At 39.1% G+C, this 13,524-nt stretch overlaps 1 protein-coding gene across 1 annotated transcript in view; it reads right to left on the bottom strand.

Annotated features, from left to right (window-relative positions):
* Positions 1-13,524, bottom strand: part of cbwd (COBW domain containing) — a 30,192-nt gene that overhangs the window by 11,942 nt on the left and 4,726 nt on the right. Inside the window, exons 4-11 of the mRNA XM_060932298.1 lie at positions 12,071-12,163; positions 11,705-11,796; positions 10,258-10,317; positions 8,260-8,297; positions 6,710-6,756; positions 2,912-2,998; positions 2,694-2,738; positions 2,311-2,367 (exon numbers count right to left, since the gene is read on the bottom strand). Coding sequence (XP_060788281.1) covers positions 2,311-2,367; positions 2,694-2,738; positions 2,912-2,998; positions 6,710-6,756; positions 8,260-8,297; positions 10,258-10,317; positions 11,705-11,796; positions 12,071-12,163 — 519 coding nt within the window. The remainder of the gene's footprint in view (positions 1-2,310; positions 2,368-2,693; positions 2,739-2,911; positions 2,999-6,709; positions 6,757-8,259; positions 8,298-10,257; positions 10,318-11,704; positions 11,797-12,070; positions 12,164-13,524) is intronic.

The following is a 13,524-nucleotide window of genomic DNA, read 5'->3' as shown; positions in this document are numbered from 1 at the left end:
CTTTTGTTCTTTTAGTAATAGTAAATGTATTATTTAAGAAACATACTTATCCATTTTAAAGGGCTCCTGACAGCAAAAAATATGTTAAATTGTTAATTTCAGCCATATTGAGTTGAATAAAATGACATATTTACTTCACACATCGCGCGACAGAATAGTAACAAACATCGTTTTGAATGGCCCGCCACTCAGATAAATCAATATCATAGCAAGCCAACCCATGGCTGAGGAAGAAGGCGGATATGACGTCACATGCAGAACCACTGACAGACATTTTCTCAACTTCTCGTTGTTCACCAGTGCTTTGCAAGTGAATATTTTTGCGTCCGAGTCGTTTATTTTGGTGAATATGCCTGCTCGTTGTGTGGCTGGATTTTGCTCAAACACCAGGGAAGCCGGGTATAGTCTGTATACCTTTCCCAAGGATCCCATCAGACACGAAGAGTGGGCAAAACAAAGTGCGCCGGACACGGGACATGTGGACTCCCAATGACAGGTGGGCCTCTGACAGACACGTGACACTTGTTTGATTAGTTGTTGATTGATGATTTTTCGGTGTAGATCTCCATCTTGTAATGAGATATTTACTAATAAATAATAGCAATAGGTGAATTTGTTCATGATTCAAAGTCCTGCCACAGTTCCCCTGCAATACCGTGTTGGCTGGACCTTATAGGCCTAACATGCAATTGAATTTCATCAGTTCACAGAACTTTTTATTCTTATCAAATAAAAATGTGAGAAAACGGCCCAAATCTAAAAGACCATGAACTTTCAAGAGAGCATATTTTTAAAAGGAAATCAGTGCGGTAATATTGTCCGCATGCCCCCCAGAGGACTAGATCTATTATTTATTATATTACCATTCAGTGTTTTGGAGCGTCCTGATGTCAGCTGGGATCACGACGTCCTCTGCATTGAGCTCGTCGTCTGTATCCGAGTCGGAAATCTCGCCTTCTGCAGGCAAATCGTCCAGATACAGCTCAAAACGATAAGGCAAAATGCCACCCACTGCTTCATCTTCATGTAATCCGACATGTCCAGTGTCAACCTCAAAAAGGGCCTCAGTTTCTGAAGACTGGTCAGAAAATCGCTCTGTTTCGTCGGCCATAGCTGCCTTGAAGGCCGAGCAGTCGTTCTGCATGTGACGTCACGGCAAATATGGCGGCCACTGACAGCGACTTGGTGCTTGGCCAGATTGACGCAACTTCGCACAAAGACAAATCTACTGATTTCGTTCTGTTGGTGGTTAGTTCTATCATGAAAGTGATCAGTGATGTTTGTAGTTTTATTACAGAAACCTATTTTAGAGCATAATTTTGCTGTCAGGAGCCCTTTAAATAACAGGAATAGGTCTAATCCACAACACTAAAACCTGCCTCGTCTAAGTATTTCATATTAGTCTCTGTATTTTATTCAGAGCAAACACAAAGATTATGCATTACTATGATCTTTATAGAAAAAAAGGGTTGGCCTTCAGTATCCACAGACCCTTGTTTTTGTGTACAAGCTTTAATTGTAAAAGGTCTATATACACATGCACCTTGCTGAATTATTATTACTAATGTTTCAATAATTGATTACCACCACAGTTCCCAGTAAGCAGATCTGAAAAAAGACTGGTTTGTTATTTTCCCCATTGACCATAAAATGAATTTTTTTTTTTTTTTAAAAGTACTAAAACTGTACAGTATGGAACCAGTTTGGCACTTTAACTTATCTGTTTTCACAGGAACTGTAATTCTTTGTATTCGGCATGTTGATTTTTCCCACTGATCTTTCATATCTCTGTTTATGTTTACTTTAATCTTATTTAAATAACTATTTCATTATCACCATTTTATGACTTGCTGTAGCTTTTATTCCATAGATAATTTCTAGGTGTGTTATTTATACACATATAATTTAATTACTTTCTTGCCTTACGTTTCCAGTAAATTAGATATTCTTAATTTGTGTTAATATTCTCAAGACACTGTAATTAAGCCCTTTAGACAAATTCCCTGCTTAAAAAAATAGTGGAAACAAAATTCTAACTAATAAAAACAAGGTAGCAGTGAGGGGGCTTATATCTACCCCAGTGATTCAAGATTATTTAAACCATCCTACACTGCCTTGGTAATAACTAATGAAACCAACTGCATGCAACATACAGTGTTACAAAAGTCAAATATATCCAGAATATAATTTTATACCAACAGAAGCATGTACAAAACATTTCTCTTGGAAGAACAAAAGCACTAGAGTAACATTTAATTCATGTTTTCATCACTGAAACTTCACCTTAGCTTTACTGAACAATCATCTTACCTCACACTATCTTTGGTGTCAAAACAATGCAGATCCAACACCTGAGATAAGTCGACCCTACAAGGAGAAATGTCATCATAAATCTTAGGACAATTTAAGAAGGTAAACTTTAGTAAACCCCATTCCAGGCTCAGACTGTGGTGAAACTGCCTGTGCAGATAGGAACAGTAAAGACTAACAGCTCAAGGTGCTTGTGTGATGTCAAGATTGACAGCTTTCAGTTTTGTTACAACAACAGACTGGACAGATTTTGTGAGCATGTCATTTTATGACCAGCAAAAGTTCTAATTCTGCTCCTTCAAAATGTTTGCGAGAGGAGTTTCTCAGACAATTTCTGAAGTGGTAAAAATATCAGTGATTTATATTGTTTTGCACAAACTCACCGAGACCTTTGTGTTTCCAGGATCCTGACGAGACCGTTAATAGACCTGCAATACAGAGAGCATGAACAGAGCTATGCGAGAATGGCTTCATAAAGTTTCATAATGATTAGTTGAGAGAAAAATGGTGCAAAAAAGATGCAATGAGAAAAGATCGCTGAATATAGTGGTTTTACACAATCTGGTGAAAAATACAGTGAAGTGCAGCTGTAGTTTCATACCGGACCGTGTCTCGAAGCTGATCAAGCTCAGCCTCGTTCACCAAATCCGTTTTATTAATTATTGTCAGATCAGCGAGGGCTATCTGCCTGAAAAAAGAGAGAGAAGTACAAATAGATCATTAGCAGTGTCACGTTCCCTTGTGTGTGTGTGTGTGTGCGCGCGCGCGAGAGAGAAAAAGCAATCAATGCACAAAAGACCAAAGCCATCGTATAGCTTTTCACACTCTCTTTATTACCATCTTCAAATACCCTATTCACTAATATATGCAAAAGACTGTGCGTGTGTTTGTCTAGAAGCATAAACACACACTCTTTGTTATTTTGTGCTCCCCCCCTTTGTTGTCTTTACAGCATGTGGGTGGTATACTCAAAAGGCCCCACCATTTTGTGTGCTAGGAAAACACAAACGGAGAACAGAGGCAGAAACGATGGCCTCGGACACTTGTGAGCATTCCAACATGCTCAAATCGTTTCCAGCATGTCTCAGCAGCTGAGCAGAGCGAGAGACAGAGAGAGAGAGACTGCCTCGGAGTCCAAGATGACTCTTCTGCTATCATTATCAGCGCCCAGCCATATGGTGGATGAAAGGGAAATACTGTTTAACGTTATAATGTTTAACAGGACATCCCAAAGTGTTTTATTCCACTTATACCACAGTTTGGCAACAATATTAATTTACTAATCAATAACAAATCATGCTTTTTATCTGTTTCAGTCACATTTTATGTTGTGGAGCATCCATGAAACAAGTCACCATATGAACAATTACCGGTACATGTGTTTAATTCATTTATTAATAGTAAATATGTACAGCAACCACCATAGAAGTCCTTGTGAATGATATTACTATAGAAACGATAAAGCATTAAAAGAATATAAACCTGTGATTTGCTTTGTAGCTAGAACTACTGTCAGAGCTGCTTTTAAAGAAAAATAATCAACACCTTCTGATCAATCTGAATTAAGAATTCAACAGTTGCATTAGCACTTTTTGTTAGTTTAATTAACTTATTTAAAGCTATACTGCCTTTCAGATTTTTCAAGTTTAGGTCATAAAAATAATTTTCCCTGACACCCAATTATTTTTGTTTAGTGGACCGAAAGCTACTGAATTTGTATCACAGACTTCCAATTTTATTATTATTATTATTATTTTTAAATAGAACAATTAATGAATTTAGGGCCACATGGCCCTAAATTCTCTGCTATTTTTTCCTGCTTCACCATGACCCAATTCAAGATACTACATCATGCATCACATGGTGGGCTTATCCTGTTTGCACAAGGCATTGTGGGATACAAATTTGAAACAGGAGAGAAAAATGGAGGATGCAAGTGTGTGAATGAAACATGAAAGCCCGACTACAGTAATGGAAAGCAAGAAAAAAAAAGACGTTATGTTGCGAAGGAAAGGAAACGCAGGACCAAACTAATAAATATTGGCGGTCAGCGAGCACCTCGGTGTGATCAGCTGTTCGTTTAGTGACAGAATAATGTAACCGTCAGTGCATGGTCGAAGGTAAACCTGTAGATGGCAATAATGCAACACTGTGCATACAAGCTGCCGTAAAACCCAAAAGAAGAAGAAAAAGAAGCAGGTAAACCTGTGCATGTGCACACGGACTTCCTCTGTCTGCTTGACTGTACGAAGTGAGCAATTTCATGCACGTTATTTGTTCGGGAATCCTCTCAAATTAAATAACTTCCCAGCCACAGAATGGCCTGGTTTTTTTGTTTGTTTGTTTTTTGAGATATTACAGAAATATACATATATCACAATGACCAAATTTCAGAGGGAACTATATTTCATTGATTCTATGAAATTGAAAGGCCGTCTAGCTTTAAATAACCAGACTATTACTAAAAAGGTTCTGTGTTCAATCATTTACAGAATTATTACCTTTTCGACTCATAATATTTACAGACAGACAATTTGTACTGGATTAAAACATCAGATGTTATCAGTAATCACTGAGAGTACCTTCCCAAGTTAGGCAAGCAATTTCCCTTCAAGTATAAATAAAGTAAGACAAGTCATGGAACAAAGGGCTGCTAAGTTACTGGAGTTGTTTTGCCAGAACTAAAAAACATTCGGTGTTAAAGGAACAGTCCACCGTACTTCCATAATGAAATATGTTCTTATCTGAATTGAGACGAGCTGCTCCGTACCTGTCCGAGCTTTGCGCGACCTCCCAGTCAGTCAGACGCGCTGTCACTCCTGTTAGCAATGTAGCTAGGCTCAGTATGGCCAATGGTATTTTTTGGGGCTGTAGTTAGATGTGACCAAACTCTTCCACGTTTTTCCTGTTTACATAGGTTTATATGACCAGTGACATGAAACAAGTTCAGTTACACAAATTGAAATGTGGCGATTTTCTATGCTATGGAAAGTCCGCACTATAATGACAGGCATACTAACACCTTCTGCGCACTTCGGCAGTGCATTGATACGGAGCACAGATATCAATGCGCTGCCGAAGTGCGCAGAAGGTGTTAGTATGCCTGTCATTATAGTGCGGACTTTCCATAGCATAGAAAATCGCCACGTTTCAATTTGTGTAACTGAACTTGTTTCATGTCACTGGTCATATAAACCTATGTAAACAGGAAAAACGTGGAAGAGTTTGGTCACATCTAACTACAGCCCCAAAAAATACCATTGGCCATGCTGAGCCTAGCTACATTGCTAACAGGAGTGACAGCGCGTCTGACTGACTGGGAGGTCGCGCAAAGCTCGGACAGGCACGGAGCAGCTCGTCTCAATTCAGATAACATATTTCATTATGGAAGTACAGTGGACTGTTCCTTTAAACGGTAATGTAAATGGGATCACTCAGAACTTACTTTTAGAATTATAACTACATACATAAATCTGAAAATATAGACAATCTAAATGAAATTGGATATTAAATTGACTATAAAGCTACATTTATTCTTTTGGTATTTTTAAGGATGAAACAAAAGGAGGCATTTTGTTGAACTGTGTGTATGGTCAATTATGGAGTATGAAAAAGGCAGTATTGTTGCTTTTAGACAAACGATAAATGAATAAGAAAAAAACTATTGATTTTTGCAGGAAAAATAATTACTCATGGGAGTTTTAACTGGGATCAAATTTGTACTAAAAGAAAATAAAGGTCCGCAACACTGTTATATGCTCCCATTTTTAATAGCACGACGTTTCGGACGCTCAGTCCTTCATCAAGTGCAACAAAGAACAGGTGTAGAGGGTGTGGTATAAATACCTGGTAGGGGAGGGGGGTGTGGTGTGTCATACAAAAAAAAAAAAGGATATATACAGAGTGGGCACCATTTTTTTTTTTTTTTGTATGACACATCACACCCCCCTCCCCTACCAGGTATTTATACCACACCCTCTACACCTGTTCTTTGTTGCACTTGATGAAGGACTGAGCGTCCGAAACGTCGTGCTATTAAAAATGGGAGCATATAACAGTGTTGCGGACCTTTTTTTCTTTTAGTTATCTTCTGTTTGGTCCAGCACCTGTGCTACTGATGTGCGCGCATTCTCTGCTTTTTTTTTTAATCAAATTTGTACTAAATTGTATTTTACCTTGCATGTGTAGAAATTTAATGTGCAAAAAATCACAAGCATTCTTCTGTAATAAACCTTGCTTTTATCCCTATAAAATGGCTGAAAAATAATGCACTGAATTTCAATGTAAATTTAAAAAAGAGAAAAAGACAGTTCTTCTTCCCTCTTTTCCTTCTAAATTAAGAAAATTCACTCAGCCAACATTATAACACACAATTCTAATAAGAAAAGTGTTCATTTACCTTACAGCTTCATTTATCAAGCCTCCTGGTTTCTCTTCATTCAGATGCTACAAAACAAAAACCAAAAACAAATCAGAACAAAAAATAATGAAAAAGTACACAGGCCTCATGACGGTTGTGATTAACTGGGTTGATATTTCGTGAAGGCCATAGGATATGATTTATATCATTTTTACACTCGTTAAACCATTCAGTTTGTGCACTTGTGTAATGTAGATGCAGTGATTATCATCTTGGAAGACCAGGAGACTACTTCTATCAGCGGTAAATGTTTCATCAAAGCATAACGGTGATCAGCCGAAAGAACTGTGTACTCATTTTCTGTGACTGATTTGCAGTGAACCCAAACCATGGCAGCAAAATAAACAAATTCCTCCAAAGCAGTAATTAATTAAAGCTCATTAATTTGTCGCAATCTGTATTAAGACAAAAAAACAAAAACTGTGTAGTTTAATCTGTGTCCAAGAACAAAGTATTAGATTTTTGTCCAGGAAAATCTGACGTGTTCTTATCTATAGCACATCAGATTACAGCTGAAAAGAAAACAAACTCTAACAAATGTGTAATTCATCACAAGAAAGAAGTGACAGTTCGGAAATGAAAAGGAAATGATGCAAACTTGACACCGAGGTTCAATCACCAAACTATGATAACTTCCAAACAGTTTGCTTATTGAAAAGATAATCTGTTTTTGCTTATCACTTGTGCTGGCAGGGCGTGTGGTTGGATGCGAGATTTTTCACTGGCCATGTTAAATCTGTAATAACAATGACCCCAGAGAGCAGGCCTCTGTCATCTCTGAGAGCCATCACACCTGTCCATGCTAACCCCAGACCCTGGCAATCATTCTCAGTGACAGCAAAGAAATAAAAGCTGAACATGTCCAGGCCAGTAAGCTGTAAGGAGAGCAGGGGTAAAATCAACTCTCATTACAGCTCCATTTCACCACACACACATACACAACCACATCAGATGAGCACATCAGGTCTTGGTGTCAGAATGGGCATAAAGGTGACAGGCCCATTAGAACGATCTGCTCCGATTCCCACAATTCCTTTAGTTTCTATCATCCCCTCCCTCTCCTGAGCTCCCCAGAGGGGACGAATGGGCCGAGGTGCCAGTAGGAGCATAAACAGGGACAACCTGCTGGCTCTGACACCCTTCAAATGGCGCCCTATTATCCAGGTGTCACTATCACTGTCCTTCTCCAATGCTTGGTGGAGGAAGTGATGTGTGGGGAAGGGCGCAAAAGAATGGTCACTTCGCAACTCCAAAACAAAGAGAACAAAACAACAAAACTGGGTTTGCAACTTCCTTACTAGATGCTATATATGCAAAATAAATACAGAACACAATAAAAAAGTATACATCCTTTGTGTGCAGTCAAACAATGGCTTCATTTCTTCAAGGTTCCTCCCATGGCCAAAAGGCAAGAAACAAGAAGACTCTGCTTTAGTGTTGTTTTCCAGCCCCTAAATTATCTTGCAAAGGGTATTTGCAGCATAACTCAGACTACACATTTTATACAAATATCCTACTGCTTCACTCACCTGCATTCCGTATTTTGCATCAATAACGGTAATAATGCCTGAAACAAGAATGTGCAAAATCTGTAAAACATGACAACTAAGAACACGCATTTTTGTTTCTCGCATCATGTGCTGAAATTCACTGGCAGTAGACAGGAAGTACATGAGATTTTAAAAGACGTTTGTAGTAGAAGTATACTGGATTTCCTACTCATACAGTTCCTCTAAAAACAGAGAAACAAGAACAATAATGCATTAGAATTAACATGATTAGCAGAAATTAGCATGATTAATTTCTCACCATAAGACTTAAAAAATGCATGTCAGAAGATAAAGCTAAACATACTCAAGCAAGGAAAATGGGAACGGAGATTTCCACAGGAATAGTGATAAAACGTGGATTAAACGATGACTGTTGTAACAATAATAAGACAATGATAAGATCGGCTAGAAATCCTCTTTGTAAAATATAAAAGTGGAAATGCTTCCTTTTGTCAGCACGATATAAAACCCATATCACTTTTTCTTAAGCAGTTAAGTTTGGTAAAAAGCTTTGGAACAGGTGTCCATTTTGGTATTTATAGTTTCATTTGAACTGTATTTATTATTTCTATATGCATTATTCTATTAGAACTTATGAATTATTTACATAAAATGCATTTTATTCTATTTATTTGTATGTTTTATTATAATTTGTATATTTTTATTATTATTATACAAAAAAAAATTTTTCTATTACATTTCTTATTATGGCGGCACAGTGGTGTAGTGGTTAGCGCTGTCGCCTCACAGCAAGAAGGTCCGGGTTCGAGCCCCGTGGCCGACGAGGGCCTTTCTGTGTGGAGTTTGCATGTTCTCCCCGTGGGTTTCCTCCGGGTGCTCCGGTTTCCCCCACAGTCCAAAGACATGCAGGTTAGGTTAACTGGTGACTCTAAATTGACCGTAGGTGTGAATGTGAGTGTGAATGGTTGTCTGTATCTATGTGTCAGCCCTGTGATGACCTGGCGACTTGTCCAGGGTGTACCCCGCCTTTCGCCCGTAGTCAGCTGGGATAGGCTCCAGCTTGCCTGCGACCCTGTAGAACAGGATAAAGCGGCTAGAGATAATGAGATGAGATTTCTTATTATTATTTTGGCTGCTCCCATCAGGCATCGCCACAGTGGATCATCCATTTCCATTGCATCCTTGTCCTGATTTATGATCCACATATTTGATTTGACACAGGTTTTATACCGGATGCCCTTCCTGATGCAATCCTCCCCAGTCTATCCAGGCACTAATAATGCACTGGGTTGTGTAACCCCAGTGGCTAGGTGTTTTACCTAATCTGCATGTCTTTGTACTGTGGGAGGAAACTTGAGCGCCTGGAGGAAACTCACACAGACACGGGGAGAACATGCAAACTCCACATAGAAAGGCACGTTTTCTATGACACTACTGTTTATTATTTAGAGCACTGGATTGTACAGAACTTTGAGTCACCACCAGGGCTCTATAAAATAAATAAATAAAACAAAAAATAATGTAGTTGAATAATAACTATTATTATTATTATGACCAACAATAATAATCTGTTCACTCGTGTAGCGGTCTTGACCAACCCAGGCTGTGTACTTTCTAGTCTGGGGTTAGCCACTGGAGTTTTATTTTTCTCTATTTATTTGTACTTCATCAGCTAATTTGTATGGTTGGTTTGCTTCCTTGGCTGTTTGCTGAGTGTTGGTACTTCAACAGAATAGTACACTAACTGTTATTCTGTCACTTGTTCAGCTGGCACTAGAACATTCTTGTCTAGAAGTTCAGCACTTCTTGTACCTGACTTTTGCACTTGTATCTCGCTCTGGATAAGAGCATCTGCTAAATGCCATGTGCAGTGCTGCCCTGGTTTACATATTGATAAATTAAAAAAATAGAGAGAACAGAAGTGACCTATCTCCATAAAAAGAGTTAGTGGGAATGGGAATAGGGACAGAGATGAAGAGATAGAAACATAACCCTGTGTAGCTATCGAAAGCTTACCATCCAGGTAAAGATCACTTCCTAGTTCAGCATCAACCCAAAACATTGAGGCGACCGCACCTAAAGTGGAGAAACATAAATAAAAATAACTGCTGTAATAATTACAGATATTACAACAATAAGTTTTATTTCTCCAACAATTTCAAAGAGAAAACAAAAGAAAACACACAAACTTTAGGAGACTGGGATATCAAAGCATGGGCTATAACTAAACTAAAATCATTTCTTAGTAATGTATAATTAAAGGTAGCAGCTTAAACAAGTCCTTATGTGCTTTAAAATGCATTAACAAATTTCACGGCTGGTTTGAGGGTTTTTTTCACTACAAGATTTGTTTTGTTTGTTTCCATGCTTTTCAACTTTTCTGGTTTGAGTGATTTCACAGATGCATGCAACAGAGTTGGCCAATCTTGTTCACATAATGGACTTTTGTCTGGCCGTCAGGGTAGAATAAGAAAGCACTGTAAATATTTGATAGGCTGGTAATGAAAGTGGTGTTCTTAAAAGACATTGGATGCATAACCTATTCAGGCTACCAGCACCACATTGTTGGTGAGGGGAGGATATCAATCCCATGAGACCCCACAGAGTGACAGGCTTGTCTCAGCCAATGACAAGCCAGACTTATGAGAACCCAGGTCTGAGCACGCTCTGTCAGCTCCACGTTACTTTGTCTGTCAGACCCAGCCAGGCGGTGGTCCCCGACACCTGTCAATCATTTGTGCAGTCTGTTTAGCAGAAGTGATAACCCACATGACTTTCCTATTGATTTCTATTTTGCCAAAACACCATCTGTTGATGATTTTCGCTTTTTATGATTTGTTGAGGACGGACAATCTGAGTCCCACATGTTGCCTGTACTTGAAGTAATCCACTTGCGTGCATCATTAATTGTTTATTTTAAATGATTGCTTAAAATAATACAGTTATATGCGAGTGGTTGTGAGTTTATATTTCAGGACTGGCAGAGGGCAATGGATAGCCCCTTGCACAAAACTCTAACCCAGGGGTCGTCACCTGGTCACCAAAGTATATTACCAGACCGAATCAAGGACCTGGAAAATCCTGTAGCAGAGCCAAACAACTGGTCATAATTCATTAAGTTCAGTTTTCTAAACTTGAACCATTTCCACATCTATATCAGATGCTCTGTTTCTTGCTTGGAGTTAAATTTGCCTCACTGGTAAGTCAGCATTAAAGTGCCTTTCAAGTAAATTTAAGTAAAATATTGACTAAATAAACACACATTCATGGCCTAATGGTTAGAGAAGCAGCTTTGGAACCAAAAGGTCACCGGTTCGATTCCCTGGACCAGCAGGAATGGCTGAAGTGCTCTTGAGCAAGGCATCAACCCCAGGCTGCTTCGGGTATGCTGTATGTCACGCTGGATAAGAGCATCTGCTAAATGCCATTCGCGTAATGTAATGTAATAAAGCAGTTGAATCACCTGGATCTGCCAAACCAGTTGTCTCAAGAAGAATGTAGTCAAACTTCCCTTTCTTTTCCATCAGATTTTCGATCGCTTTCAGGCCATTATCCCTGCACATGGAGTGCAAATCAGAAATAATGCAGAGAAAACATACTCAGTTGCAGTTTATTAAATACACCCAACTCATATTATAGTTATACTCGTTGTCCATTTTATCAGACACATACCAAATAAATACACTCTGCAGGCCTACAATTACTGACTGTAGCCCATCTATTGCTTAGCACAATTCATTAACCCTCCCATAACTCATCGATTATTAGAAAGAGACCGCCATGGGCATGATGAGTTTCCTAAACTGATCCAAGTTAAGCAGAGTCATACTTCACTGAGCAGCACAGGCAACCATTCCTGAGTTCCAGCCACTCTTCATACAGCTCTCCTGCCTGACTCACTGCCAGGGATTTCTCCAAAGCACTGCCTGCGAAACACCACACAGACACACACAGGAAAATCAAATCACACATTTCACAATATGGTTCCGAGTGCTTCTTTGACTTAATCTGGATTTGTTCCATGGATCTCGACCAAGCTGATAGACCTCACAAAAAGATGGACTATTATTTATCCATGTGAAGTAATTGAAAACGGCTGATTAACAAATTTCTTACACACACACATTAACCATCAAATTACCTAAGGTGTGGAAATGTGTTGCATGAGATCACATCCAGTCTTGCAATTATAAAGGGTATGAATAGTTTTACAAATTTCATTGTTTTCTTTCTTAAATTTAGCAAATTAATTAATGGAATGCTTCAGCCTTCTTTTTTTGATTACTGACAATGCACACATCAACTAAAGGGAAAAAAAATTACTATTTAAAATATACAGTTGAAGTCAGAAGTTTATGTACCCTGTACACATTAGCCAAATACATGTAGACCTTCACAATTTCTGACATTTAATCCTAGAATACATTCCCTGTCTTAGGTCAATTAGGATCACTGCTTTATTTTAAAAATGGGAATGGGGAAATGTCAGAATAATAGTACAGAGAATTATTTATGTCAGCTTTTATTTCTTTCATTACATTCCCAGTGAGGCAGAAGTTTATATATACTTCGTTAGTATTTGGCAGCATTGCCTTTAAATTGTTCGACTTGGGTCAAACATTTTGGGTAGCCTTCCCCAAGCTTCTTAAAATAAGTTGCTGGAGTTTTGGCCCATTCCTTCAGACAGAACTGGTGTAACCAAGTCAGGTTTGTACACCTCCTTGCTTGCACATGCCTTTTCAGTTCTGCCCACAAATGTCCTATTAGATTGAGGTCAGGACTTTGTGATGGCCACTCCAAAACCTTGACTTTGTTGTCTAAGCCATTTTGCCGCAACTCTGGAGATATGCTTGAGGTCACTGTCCATTTGGAAGACCTATTTGTGACCGAGCTTTTACTTCCCGGCTGACAACTTGAGATATATATTCGATATATACATATAATTTTCCTTCCTCATGATGCCATATACATGGTGGTGTAGTGGTTAGCGCTGTCACCTCACAGCAAGAAGGTCCTGGGTTCGAGCCCTGGGGCTGGCGAGGGCCTTTCTGTGTGGAGTTTGCATGTTCTCCCCGTGTCCGCGTGGGTTTCCTCCGGGTGCTCCGGTTTCCCCCACAGTCCAAAGACATGAAGGTTAGGTTAACTGGTGACTCTAAATTGACTGTAGGTGTGAATGTGAGTGTGAATGGTTGTCTGTGTCTATGTGTCAGCCCTGTGATGACCTGGCGACTTGTCCAGGGTGTACCCCGCCTTTCGCCCGTAGTCAGCTGGGATAGGCTCCAG

Source organism: Neoarius graeffei, chromosome 10, assembly GCF_027579695.1.
Source record: "Neoarius graeffei isolate fNeoGra1 chromosome 10, fNeoGra1.pri, whole genome shotgun sequence".
NCBI classification, from domain to species: Eukaryota; Metazoa; Chordata; class Actinopteri; order Siluriformes; family Ariidae; genus Neoarius; species Neoarius graeffei.
Note: the sequence above shows the minus strand (reverse complement) of the source record. Positions and strands in the feature narration are given on the sequence as shown.